Genomic DNA, 13,944 nt, shown 5'->3' with positions numbered 1-13,944 from the left:
GCGTATAAGGGGTAAAGGGAAGACCTGTGCAAATACGTGTACGTAAGGGGGCAGAAAGGATGCATGAGGAAGAGAGACAGGGAAATCGGGGGAAAGTATAGAGAAAGGGTGGAGGGAAATAGAGGGACAGATAGATGGAGAGGGAAAACGCGTGTAGACAGAGAGGCGGCGGTACAGCAGTGACATGTATCTATGATGGAAAGGGGTTGATGGATGAAAAGAGATGACGCGACACACGGGGATAGAATGAGAGGGAAATCATAGAACAAGACAGACTAATCGATCGGTGTAAAAGTAGACAAAGACAGGGTCAGACGGTTTTCCTAGATCGGCGGTATACGGTACACGGCTCGCGGCGTATACATTCCGTACATACCGAGGGCATCAGCTGATCGGTAGACCTGACCCGGGTCACTTTGTTCCTGTAGAGTATCCTTTTGACTAATTTCTCCATCGGCTGGTTCCACTTCATGAAGCTCACATATGCCAAGTAGAATCCAAAGAGAACAAGTGCTTCGTACCAATATATGTAACTGTCGCGGAAGAAGTAGATCAGGGTGAGCAAACTGGCGCTATAGAAAGTGCAGTCGCGAAATAGAGGCCACCATGTGAGCGACAGCACCGTACGCGAGAATATAGCGCACATGCCGATCACGAAAAGGATGTTGAAGACGGCGGAACCGACGATAGTGCCGATACCGACGTCGTCGAACGACACAAACACGCCTATGATCGACGTGAAGAGTTCGGGGGCCGATCCACCGGCCGCCATGAAGGTAGCACCGGCCACGTCGTCGGCGATGTCGAACTTCTCGATGATCACGTCTAACGACGGCACGAAGAACTCGTCGCAGACAATCGCCAGCGCGACGAACATGTACACCACGCCGAATATGTGAAGTATCACGGCGCCGTGGCGCCGTTGCTCGTTGGTGAACAGATCCTCGGGGAAGAGCGGCCTCTTCGTATCGTTATTGTTAGTCCTATTATGTCCGTCGAGAGCCGCGACACCGTTAACACCGTTGTTCTTGCTGTCGTACACGCTGGTACCGTTACTTAACCGCACTAGACCGGGCACCGTGCTGCTCGTGGTGGTGTGTAACGTGATCGGGTTGTTCGGCGCCGGTCTATGGCCCGAGGACAACGGGGGGCCCATCGCGAAGGCTAGAACCGCGGAGAGCAAAGTCACCAACGCCAATCGGCGTCTCCGCCTCCAACATGTACGCCGATCACGGCCCGTCACGATCATCGTCGTCGTCGGCGGTGGTGCAGTTGTCGGTGGTTCGCACCCTCGAGGACGATCGCCGTCGTTAGCGAGGCCTCTCCGTCCTCCTCCTCCTTCGCCACCTTCTTCTTCTTCTTCTTCTTCTTCTCCGTCCTTCTCGGCGTCCTCCACCCTCTCCTCCCTCCTGGCCCCCTCCGCTCCCTCTTCCTCCTCCTCCGCCGCCGCCAGCACCTCCGACTCCTCCACCACCTTCTTCTACGTGTCGTATCGTGTCGCGCCGCGGAGGGTGTACGACAGGAGAACCGTACTAAGGCTGGGCCATGCTGGAGAGTGGCGATGAGGAGAGGCTCCTTGCCGATGCCTTCCTCTGGATGGACCTACCTAACGTGTGACCGCGGTACTCGATCCTTCACCAGGCTCTTTCCCTTCCCTCCGCTTTTTCCTTAGCACTTATACGTCCGCTCTTTTTCTTGCCTCTTGCTGTGTCTCGGCGAGCTTTTTCACTTGACGTTCACAATATTGCAGACTGATAAGATTAGTCCGCGACGTATACTATGGTTACTACTACTACTACTACTACAACTAATGTTGATGTACGCCGCTACTACGAACAGACTCGGGTATTCGACGCGACTGATATCCTTTTGCTTCCCGGCGGCGTCGGCGTCGTCGTCGTCGTCGCCGTCGCCGTCGCTGTTACCGTCGCCGTCGTCGTCGCCGTCGTCGTCGTCGTCGTCGCCGCCGCCGCCGTCGTTGTTGTTGTCGTCGTCGTCGTCGTCGTCGTCGTCGTCGTCGTCGTCGTCGTCGTCGTCGTCGTCGTCGTCGTCGTCGTCGTCGTCGTCGTCGTCGCCGTCGCCGTCGCCGTCGTCGTCGCCGTCGTGGTCGCTAGGATGCGGTGGATGGTGCATATAACCCTGGATAGATATACAGGAGCAGCAGAACGGCGCCCCCGCCGCGATGCCCGCCTGCTGCACACTGGAACAACCCCGTTCCGTTCCGTTCCGTCTCTCTCTCTCTCGCTTCACTCTCCGCCCCTCTCTTGCATCCACCGACGTCGCACTCCCGACTCCCTCCTTCTATCTCTTTCTCCCACCCTGTTCCTTCCTACGATCTTCTCCGTTCGCCATCAAGACCTCTCCTTTGCTCTTTCGATCGTCTTCCATTCTCCGTCTCATTCGCTACCGCGACTCCTCTTTCGACCCTCTTTATAATAGTATCGGTTTTACAGCGCCTGGTGGTCTATCTTCGTCGCGCCAACGATTGCTCACGATCCTCTGTCCTCTTCTCTCATCGGGCACCTATACCACTCTCTTTTCCATTGAGATGCCCAGTTTTTCGCGAGCAGGGAGACCGCTTTCCTGTTACCTTCTTCCTCCATCCATCGTCCGGCATTCTCTCATGTTTTCCTCTCGTTTACTTTCGTTCCTTTTCCCTCTCTTTATCCTCGAACATCGTTTATCTCCCTTCGCGATCTCTCTCTGTCTCTCTCTCTCTCTTTCTCTCTCCCGCGTACAGGGGAAGCTCTCTGCTTCCTCTGCTTCGCGCCGCGCGCCGGCCGCGTCACCCCGCGCTTCTCTCTTTTGCGCCAACCGACATCCGTGGTGGCCCACCCAATTCCAACCCCGCCGAAATTGCTCCTCGAACGTCGTCCATCTCGCTCCGCGACGGCCCGCCGCCCTGAATTTCTTCTCTCTTCCACTCGCCGCGATATCCGCGCGTTCCTCCCCCGTACACGTATCCCGTATCCACCACGACGGAGGTGGTAGGTCGTGGAGGTGGGAGCCTGCGCACGTGCGAGCACCCCTCGCCGGGCCTCCCGCTCGATATCGGAGAGCCGACTCCACAACTCCATGTTACGAATGCACGTATAACGGGTGTCACCCGGACGGATTCCAGCCGTCCGTCGCGCGGCGCAGCGCGGCGTACGTGCGCCTGCCTCTATCAGTTCGGCATCGACTATTCTTTCCAGAGGATCACGCTGTGGAGAACGGACGGCTCGGTGCCGAACAGGCGATCTTCCGCGTCGAGAGACACACACAGGTGACTCGTTTCGCGACGTCGAGCGACGAGAAATCGCTGGATTCTGCAAAGTTGGAAACTGATCAACGCAAAAAGACGCGTGTGACATTCCGCCATACAATTTTCCCTACGTTAAAATCGGGTTTAATACAAATAAAGGGAATCTATCGGGTGTGCTCTAGGTCTATGGAATAGCCTCGTTCACCCTCGAAGTAAACTGCTCGAAATAATCGATGGCGCATGTATGTGTCAGCGCTCCATGCCTCTGGTCTTTTAGATTTATCTTCTCTCCGTCTTGCGCCTCTGTCGATTACGAGTCAGATGTTATCCGAGAGATATCCGAGAGCTACACCGTATGTTTGGTCAAAGGAAAATGGGAAGGAATTTATCGAGGGTTTTTTTTTTCTTCTTATTGCACTTTAATAATATTGGATATACATCAGATGTTTCTTTCTCACATTTATTTCTAAGATATATATATATATATATATATATATATATATATATATATATATATATATATATTGTTTTCTTGAAACTCGTACCTACTATTTTGATTTCTTTAGAAATTAAATTTTTAACGTATTTAATGTCGTAACTCCTACTTTTTTTTATAGATTAATCCATAGATGTATAGAATTAATAAAAGCGATTTAAGTGTCCGATACGAACAATCGCTGATTGGTGTATAATATGCACGATATAATATAAATCACTAGTAAAATATTAGTGAATATTATATGTAAGCTATAATTTATGACAATTGCCATATTCCAATATACATTTCGAAGTTTTAATTTGCAATCAGATTTTGATATTTGATACAGTTTTAACCTGAAAGATACATGTCACCCCACTACCCATCCCACACACACACACACACACATTTAGAAATATTTTCTTCAGTTATTATTAAGAAATATTAATTGTTAGTTTCACTCGTCATTTAACCAGAATATCTACATGCAATTTTATAACGTCGTATATTAATAAGTTAAGCGGATTAACGAGAGATTATGTCACTCCTATCTAACAATAAACAGACGTATTGTATTTTCTATTATTATTCCGTAAGCTACTTTAAGCTACCTAACGTAATCAATTTGCAGTCGCGAATATCCTATTTATTGTCAGTCTCGAGTTTCTGGCCTGGAAAATGTTCTCGAATATAAAAGCATGCAACGGTAAGTCGTATTCTTTGACACCTCACAAACGAAAATCACGCCGTATATAAAACTCTCGCTGCTCCTCCAATATAAAGTAACAGCATACAATGGCATGGACAGTCACGGATATTGAAGGTGGATAAATCTCTATTATTCCTTTATCGTCTTTGCCAGCATTGCCCGAAGACTAACCGATAACATCGACAAAGCGTGTAGTAGTCTGAGAACAGAAAGGAATGGTCATTTCAATACAGTAATCGTTTCGTTAGCATTTTATCGTAAAATATATTTATATTCTTTACGTTTAAATTTTATTCACATGAACATATAAAATATTATATAATTTTCTTATAAAAATTTTTAACAGAATTTTTTTCATGATGTCATGCTGATTAAATCGAAAAAACAATCAAAATTATTGTAATTTATTTTCAAATAAATTAATTTTTGCAAATTCAGCTTATTAATTATTTAACATCATCTGACTGATGTGTGTGTGTGTGTGTGTGTGAATCACTCTGTCATAAGCCAAAGATGATTGTGGTATTTTTATGAAACTTTAATTATTTGTTTATTAACAAAGTTTATTAACAAACAAGTATAAATTTAGTGTAGTTTTCAATGACGTTTAGTTAAAAGAAGTGTAATAACTTGTACGAGGCAAGTAGCTTAGTTCTTGTTCGTTTAACGTTATTGTGATTCGTGGTTGGGGTAAGCAGTAAGTATTCTCGGGTACACGTAAAACTTCTATTAACTATCGTCCCGTCACGTGTCAGTCACTTATTAATTGTGACGGAGCATAATTTTTTACTTGTAATTCTTGGCGAACGCGAGGGTCAAGCGTGGCGGGGCGGGCGAGTTGGAGAACTTTGTCTCAAGGAGGCACGTGCAAGGGTAACGCTGTCCAGGGGCGGACATCCCTTTGCAACCCCCCCCACACAACCTTTATCCTCGCTGCGCCACCCTTAGACCCACTTTGTTATGCCTCAGAGGTCGTTACGGTTATTAGCGGCTGTCGACGGTACTTTCGAGCTTTCGCCTCGTCTCAAGCTTCTCGTCTCCGCATCCGGTTTCCGGTCGTTGAAAGATCTCGCGGAAAAGGCGCATCGTTCTACTTTCCATTCAGCATTTTATTTGAATTAGAGAAGAATTATTTAACGATATGTATAAATAATCCCACATAAATAAAAATTTCTAATTATTATAAATAAAAATTAACAATAAAAACATATTTCAATGTATCTGATATAATTGTCACATTTATTTCAGTAAAGGCATCATTATGATTTAATTATAAGACTACATCACATTATCGTAACTTGCAAGAATTATTACAAAATATAAAAACATTATTTTAGCACAAGATATACTATCGATTAAGGCAATATTTTCAATATTCAAAGCGTGTTATGTAATTTACTTTTAGGAAAATCGATTATACTTTCCAATTGCGTCATTTAAAAGCATTATTATTTGTCCAATAATTGCCTTAAAATATTTAAATGTCATATTTACCATACGTTATCAACATATCTTGTGAAATGTCAAACTTTTTCAGCTACATTCGTTTTGAAATATTCAACGGCACTTGTTCATCGAATTATAATAGAATCTATTTGCGAGAGTCTTGGCAAATATACTTCTCATTAGATTACCATCTATTAAATGGTCTTTTCACTAAGATTACGTTTACCTTTTTGTGTATATCTATTATATTGTATATTGAAGCCGCAAAGCTGACTCGACCATGCGTTTCAGAGAATAAAGGTCAACCCGTGTATCTCTTGGCTCGTGGCTATGGACATTACCTATGGTCTTTCGCTCTGATCGCGTTAACATATGGTACTTTGCTAGATATTGAAAGCACGGCTGTGTTCGAAATTAATTCACCATCGCGTTTCTGGCGGATTATTTTAGCATAAATTAGAAAATATATTCTGCGACAATCTCGTATCAAAGCGTAATTAAACGATTTTACGCAAAAATATCCAGATTAATAATCGCTAATGTTAATATTTGCATAATATTATAATTAGCTTGTTTTTTATTGTATACACGCTACGCAAAAATTAAAAAGCAAATTACTTGAGAAATACATATATGTTTTAATCTTATGCATATATTTTAATTTAAAGTTAGCTGTTAATTAATTGTTTGTCTGTTTTTCAGATAGATTATTTTTTATATATATATAAATTTACGAAAATATAAATATATTAAGATATAATAAGATATTGTTATATCTATATATAATATATGAGATTGATAATGTATCGCCAGAGAACAATCGCCATATAATACATTATAATACATTACAATATATGACGAGGCGGTTGTTACGTACGGAAATTTTTATCCCAAAATTTTAGGTGACGCAAGTTAACTTTAGAGTTTCGAACGAATGCTCAATTCCTAACAGAAATGTTTATGTTATCCCTTGGTTATCGAACGGTGTTGACAAGCTGTACCCAGCTGGGGGTCCAAAACTGCGCCCCGAGAAAAACCTCCCCTTAAGATGAAGTAGTGAGAATTCTGGCCGGGGGATTCTGGTTATTTCCGACTATTCAGTCGTGGCATACGTCTAATTCTGAGCATTCGCGCTCAATTTTGGGACTTAGCTCCTATAGCCCTTATTTTATAGACATATACGAAAATACACCCCAAATGATCATAAAATTCACGGATGAACTACAAACAGAACGTGACACAATAATCAAAATTGCACTAGATAAAAGCTGGAAGATTCTTATACTGCACTCATAATTAATTAAAATAAATATCTTCTTAACAATTCCACCAAATTTCATCTATTATCGCGAAGATCATATGCAGCTATTCTCATAAATTTATCGATTTCTGAAATATGAAAATATAAAATTTGGGATTCAGGGACTTCTTGTAAGTATCGTATCGTATCACGTTCAATATATGTCGTGCGTCAATCGTTTATCCGTGGCTTCATAGGAAAATATACGGAGCTCTTAGGGCAACATATACCGTGCCTATTGGTATAAGCACATGTCCCGCATACAAAGTTCCAGGCGATTCTTCTTGGAGATCGAAAATTTAAGCGATCCTTTTATTGTACAAATTTTTCGTTTCGATTCCCAGCCTTGCAACATTCATGTTTTACAAAAGAATATTTGTATTTCACAAAGAAAAATTGCGGCGCAACTTTTACTCCAACGTTATTAGCGGTACTAGTTTCGTTGATTAAATTCGTGCTTTAAAAGTATATCTTCTTGCAATGACCAACTTTAACGTTTTCTCAATATTGCGTCTAGCATCGAGCACTGTACGGTCACAGTGCTAAGTTCATAAAAGCACGAGCAAAGAAGTCCCGTCACGAAATTCATTTCGAGTTTGTCGGAAATTAAGCGGAACTGTGAAATTACATGTGTGCTTGTTTCTAAGATTTCCATCTTTATCACGTCGGTGACGTATCGCTCATTTGCTACAACACTGACATAACTCAGAAAACAAAATTTTCCAAAAAATAAGTTTAAATGTTTCGAATCATTAAAATTTGGTATAATATTACTTTGAAATGCGATTTTAGTGCAATAACTGATTGTAGAGGAACAAAAATATCTAGGTATATTAGCTCTTCATTCAGTGTATTGAATTTTCACCCTTTTTTTTGCGAACAGTTAAAAAATGTTTGACAATTTTGAGTTATGTTGTTGTTGTAACAAATGGAGTGATATGTACACTGAAAAAAATATTAGTGTGAAATCACATGATTATGCTGGTTTTTTTCCGACCCAGAATAATCATGCAATATTACTACTTATATTGAAAATTGCAGATTATATGTAATTTCTCATAAAATAAAACTGTTTTCTCTTCGTTCATCGTTGTGAAAATACCGCTAAATTTAAAACCACAAGTGATTTTTACATAAAAATAGTAATTTCACCTGTATTTTACCATTAATATGTATTTTCACTTTAAAAAATCTGGAAAAAAAATTACAGTAATAATTAGATAATTTTCAGATTTCAAACATGTAATTTCCATGTAAAAATACATGGATTTTTTTCAGTGTAGATAATAAAAGCATGGGGTTAATGAATCTGTTTTGTACAATAATATAAATAATATTGCTGATTGAGAGAAACTATTAATTATGTAATTTGGTCATTTTATTATAAATTGTGTTTTCACATTGCAGAAACTGAATATTGCAACGTTTTAACGACAATTAAAATGCATTGTTGCAATTGACAGTGTTTATCATCAGAATCTGGATTATTACAGAAACAATTAAGATAAATTTAGGTATATGTATATGTACAATTCAATTAATTTGATATTAAAAAGATATCGTATTTGTTATTAATTTTCCCTAAAACACATCGTGCCTATATCAAATGTAAGCGAGACGTATGTACATTGAACGTGCTTTTGAAAAATTTTAGTTTGATTGAAGGATTTAACCTTGCCCTTTCGGCCGAGGCTGCAAACGTTTACATTTAAAAAACATAGATAGGAGAGTGCCTGTATACATGCTACGTCACCGTCGAAAGTTTCGACGTCTTTCCAATCGAAAGGTGGAAGGAACCAGCCCCATTATTGAACGTCCTCTACGCCATGTCCCCCCTCCCCCTCCTTTCATCTCCTACTACCTCTGTATGCGCATCTAATGCAGCTTACCCCCGAAGAGTTTCGAATGCCTCTCAACGTGATAAATCCCTGAATATATCCATCGGAGAGTTCACCTCGATACAGACTACTTTTCATCAGAATGATTGGTCTGATCCACGATTACGTAACGTGATGTTCCGGGAAAAGCAGGATTCGGTTTCCCCCCCTCTCTCTCTCTCTCTCTCTCTCTCTCTTTCTCTCTCTCTCTCTCTCTCTCGTGCGACTGATAACAAACGCTGACCTAAATACGTTCCCGCCAAACCGTCGTAAATCGTAACGCCGCAACGTAAGGTAAGGTACCCCCGCCCAAATCACGTCCGCCTTCTTTTCGGTTTAATCTATTTCGCGCGATCTTCCCTATATGTTTCGTGGAAAGGAAGGGTTCTGTTATAGACAGTTAAGTGCAAAAGGGAATCTTTTGAGAGCCAATTAGATCAATTTCGTACATATAGCGGTGTAGCCAGGAATAACGCCGATATATTTCATCGTTAATTTCATCTGCTTTCTGTTTCATCCCCTCATGGATATGACTTTTGATTCCTGCAGACTATGGAGAATAGAGGAAATATGTTCCCAATAAACACGTACATCGCGATTTATGGCTTTAACTTAATACGAGATATCATGTTGAAAACTTCAACTCCACCTCCTTTCAGCCGCTTTCTCCGCTCTCTTGCTAATGTAATCCTTACTTGGCTTCTCCTTGGAAGGCCGGCTTTTACTTCGCGAGACTTAATAGCTTCTCGAGTTTAACGTGAATTTACGTTCCTCGCGGATCTCTTTTACGGTGTTCATTTTCTAAATTCTCAAGTTACAATTTTCGTAGGTCCTCCATAAAAATCTTCGCGCCTCCGTACGATAAAATAGATAACTCATAATTTAATTTTGACGAGACCTGTGCCTCGCTACTACTTTTAACTACTTTTATCCGCATTTATATTTTGAATTGTAAAGCGATTGGAAGGGAACAGAAAACGTGTTAAAGAAATAGAGTTGTGGTATACGTTGTGTATATGCGAGTCATTAGTCAAATTTTCCAGCTCGGAACACGACATTTCAGGCATGGCACTGGCTCTGTTCCGAATCGGCGAGCATATGCCCGGCACTGTGTGCAACCCCGTCAGACACAGCCGCGTTTTCTCGCGTGTACCAATGGTGCATGCTTTCCAATACAGGTTAAAAGGAGAAATGTCACGGCCTCAAAAATTATAAAGGCTCTACGATGAACACAATGGAAAGATAAATTTTTATTATTAAATTATTTTTCTCTATTATCATATATTTCAAGACTTTAGATCGTATTTTTACCGATTTATTATCCGTACATGTAGTTGCATTCGTGCAAGACGTTTTTATCTTCGATGTATTTACCAGGGTTGCAAATAATTAAATCAATTTCTGATTTAATTCAAAAATAATTTATAAGTCAATTTTGAATTATTAATTATTCTAAACTTTAACTCATAATTCAAATTTGATTTGTGAATTACACAGGCTTTAATTCACAAATCAATTTTGATTCGTGAATTACAAAAGCTTTAAATCATAAATCAATTTTGATTTGTGAATTACACAGGCTTTAATTCATAATTCAAATTTGATTTGTGAATTAAATACTGCTTAATTCACAAATCAAAATTGATTTATGATTTCTTAATTTCTTAATTACCAGTTTCGCAAACCTGACTATTTTTACGCATGATCCTTTAAATAAATTATTTAATTAAAACACTTAATATTAAAAATTCAGCGAATCAATCAATTTAGGATTAGATTAGTTGATATATAGGTACTTAAAAAATATACCGTGTAACTTCAGTTTTTAAAGCCACAAAGCTGACGCCGATGTTGCACGTGCTTCGGGGACGCGTGTGTTCTGGTCAGTTTGTGCGGATAATGTCATGCGCGGGCGCATCAGTAGGAGACGGACTAGAATGAGAGGAGCGCACGCGCCTGGAAGACGTCACAAAGTTTTCCATTCGGTACTCACCCTCACTCTCGTTTTGGAGGACTCACGTGAATCCCGTTGCGAGGAGATCCCCAACAAAGATCGCGGGAGGAAGCTAAAGCGGTGGTTTACCGTCATATTAAGGATCGGCGCTAACGAGATTGATTGCGGGCAGTCATGCACAGGACACTTGCCGTGATCCTTGCCTTATCTCGACGCGCCGCTCTCGGCAAAATTTGGTTTAAATTAATTGCTGTTTGAGTTGTAACAACACACACTCTTCGTGTTGTCGCAATTTTCGATTATGTTATGGAACGAATAAACGCAACAATCAACTCTCTTATAAAACCTTGCGAATTCGACATATTGGAACTTAATGAATGAAAAACATATAGATAGTAGATACATCGACCTATGTGGAATTAATAACAACAGAATTTTTTCAGTATCTTCTTCCTGTTCAGTAATAATTAAACGTTTCTTTATTGAGTGCGGAGAGATATTTTAAGAATGGCACGTAAAGACGAAAGCGCTCAGTGTATTTGGAAAGCACGCATGTGCAATCCGCGTAGTTAACAATCGCTGCAATAAAAAGCGTGATTTTGGCACGGCTCGATATTTTTTGCGAAAAACGGCGGAGCTTTAGAAAATATGAGTCACACAACTTGCCGTTAGCGAACTAGAAATGTCACGAACCGCAACCAATCGCACCGGAGGGACTTCGCGCAACCGAGGAAACAAGGCGTCGCGTCGTTCGCCGGCGGACATCGGATGGAGCCGCTTTGTAAAGCCTCTTTGGAGTTGCCCTTTGGTCGAGAAGCGATGCTTTATGGCCGTGCGTCTCTGGGAATTCCGCCAGATGTGAAACAATCAGCGGATGAGTGGTGTGCGCCCGCGCTTGGATAGATGCGGAGAAAATCCACCGTGTATTTTGTCCTCGTGCGATCGTGTGAGTTATCGCGCATACATATATATACGAGCGCGAATTTGGACGGGCTACACGCTTGCGCGTTCGTTAAGGGTGGCCGCGAATCATGACGATTATCTCTTTAATTCCAATGAGGTCGATCGGTAGCCGCGCAGCGAATATTAATCGGCCTCTCGCGTTCGCATTGAATGCACGTTTCCCACGCATCGGCGCTTAGCGTTGATTGTGATAGCATTGAAGAACAGACGTCTCTACATGTCGAATCAACTCTTTCTACGTGTCTCTACATTGAACAGCGATTCGTCAATTTAATATTACGATTGTTATCCTGCATGGTTAGAAAATTTTAATTTTAATTTTTAAGCTAATTTTTAAGTATTCTTCAAAACGTTTCACACTATTTCATTGCTATTTACTTTTGCTACGCGGCTAATTTTACGAAACGGAAATATCCAGAATGTCAATAGATAACATGACGACGTCAGTTTGCGTCAATATTCACGAGCTGGAACATCATAAATAGTATTTTATAAAATTGTTCAGCTATTAGTAATCAATAATCAAATTATTGCGGCTGTGAAAATACGGTAAAAACGACGTGAGCAGAACCGGTTAAAGCAAACAAATAATGGATATAATGCGAGCCGAGGATCAACACAAATTTCGTCTACCATGTCCCATCCCCCCCTTCCGTTTCGAAAGTATGGCCGTGTTGGATTATATGTATGTCATGAATTACTGCAGGACCAAGCATCTGCGATAAAAGCCTATATCCGCGTAATTTATGCCGAGACGCGATATAAGCACGCCGTTATCCGCGGATCGTTATCATTTCAATGCTATTTGCGGTAAACACGTTTATATATCGATCAGTCTCGTCGATATTATCGTGTTAACAGTCGAGATCTGATATTCATTCAACGCTTAAAAATAATCATGAAAAAAATAGATAATCTTTTATGCCCCCTTAATACACTAACCGTCTAATTTACAGCAAACTCGTTACGAATTTCTTATATTATATGTTCGATTGAGTGTACGTATCTCATTTCGAAAGATTTTAATTTTATTGATTCTGTTCATTCTCCGCGTTTATCCAATTTCAGTAGACAGGGGAAAAAAAATAGAACTGTACCGAGTGTCCCTTGTAGAATTGCAAAACAAAGAGCTTTCAATTTCAAGGCCTTCGAAATATTCGCAATGTTGCAGTGCATACCGCATCATTTAAGCGGAAAAAAAATAACTCGGCAAAAATTGTAACGTAAAATCGTCAAATAGATTTTAATCTATACGATCACGACGTTCTAAGCGCGACACAGGAGTTGTCGATAAAGTCATCGTTGGAGTGCTATAGTATGATAGCAACTTTTCGAAAGCTCTCATCGTAACCGCCAAAGTATTTGCTTTACTCGTTCAACTGGCGATCACAATGATTCCAATTACCTACCATCACTGACTCCGTGTCTCGTCAGAGGCAGCTCAAATTCTTCTCGACCAACTACGGGTAGATAAGTCAGTTGACAAAGCCGAATGTAGCTCGCGTGAGGAGCTTTAAAGCTTATTCCTTCAAGTGGTAAGCATCGAAGCTGCATCAGCCAGCAAAGTTTACCATCGGTTGAAAATATTTTGATAATGCAAGAGCGCAACGTTCGCGTCATCGCGTTGCTCTGCAGCTTGTTGGCAATTTAATTATATGAAGTGTATATCTTATATTATATACGAGTATACGTTTAAAGGCTCTGTAATTCGCAATAATATATAATTAAGTTCGTACTGCGTGCTTTTTTACCCATCCCCAGAAAATTAATAACCGCTGTTACTCTGCTAATATCAAAATCATATTATAGCTTGCAATGTATATATGGTGATGCCGTCGGGGCAGTGCATAAGGAATCTTTTTTATCAACGTGATCAATAAATAATTTTCGTCTTCTGTTCTATTAACATACGTTCTGTATGTTAATTTACATTAAAATTACCGTCTGTATATTTACGAAACACGCGATTGAAG

At 40.9% G+C, this 13,944-nt stretch overlaps 1 protein-coding gene across 6 annotated transcripts in view; it reads right to left on the bottom strand.

The window, feature by feature from the left end:
• The window catches only part of Nckx30c (solute carrier family 24 member Nckx30C), a 72,532-nt gene extending 70,336 nt beyond the window's left edge, over nt 1-2,196 (bottom strand). For 5 of the 6 annotated variants that reach the window (XM_077419756.1, XM_077419758.1, XM_077419757.1 and 2 more), the window contains exon 1: nt 377-2,195. In XM_077419756.1, coding sequence (XP_077275882.1) covers nt 377-1,249 — 873 coding nt within the window. In that variant the 5' untranslated portion in view covers nt 1,250-2,195. Of the gene's footprint in view, nt 1-376 lie in introns of all 6 variants that reach the window. The other variant, XM_077419759.1, reaches the window with a different exon arrangement.
• Nucleotides 2,197-13,944: the final 11,748 nt, after the last annotated feature.

Source organism: Temnothorax americanus, unplaced genomic scaffold (assembly GCF_048541705.1).
Source record: "Temnothorax americanus isolate GAGA-0224 unplaced genomic scaffold, ASM4854170v1 Scaffold58, whole genome shotgun sequence".
NCBI lineage: Eukaryota > Metazoa > Arthropoda > Insecta > Hymenoptera > Formicidae > Temnothorax > Temnothorax americanus.
The sequence above is the reverse complement of the archived record's forward strand: the minus strand, read 5'-3'. Positions and strand labels throughout refer to the sequence as shown.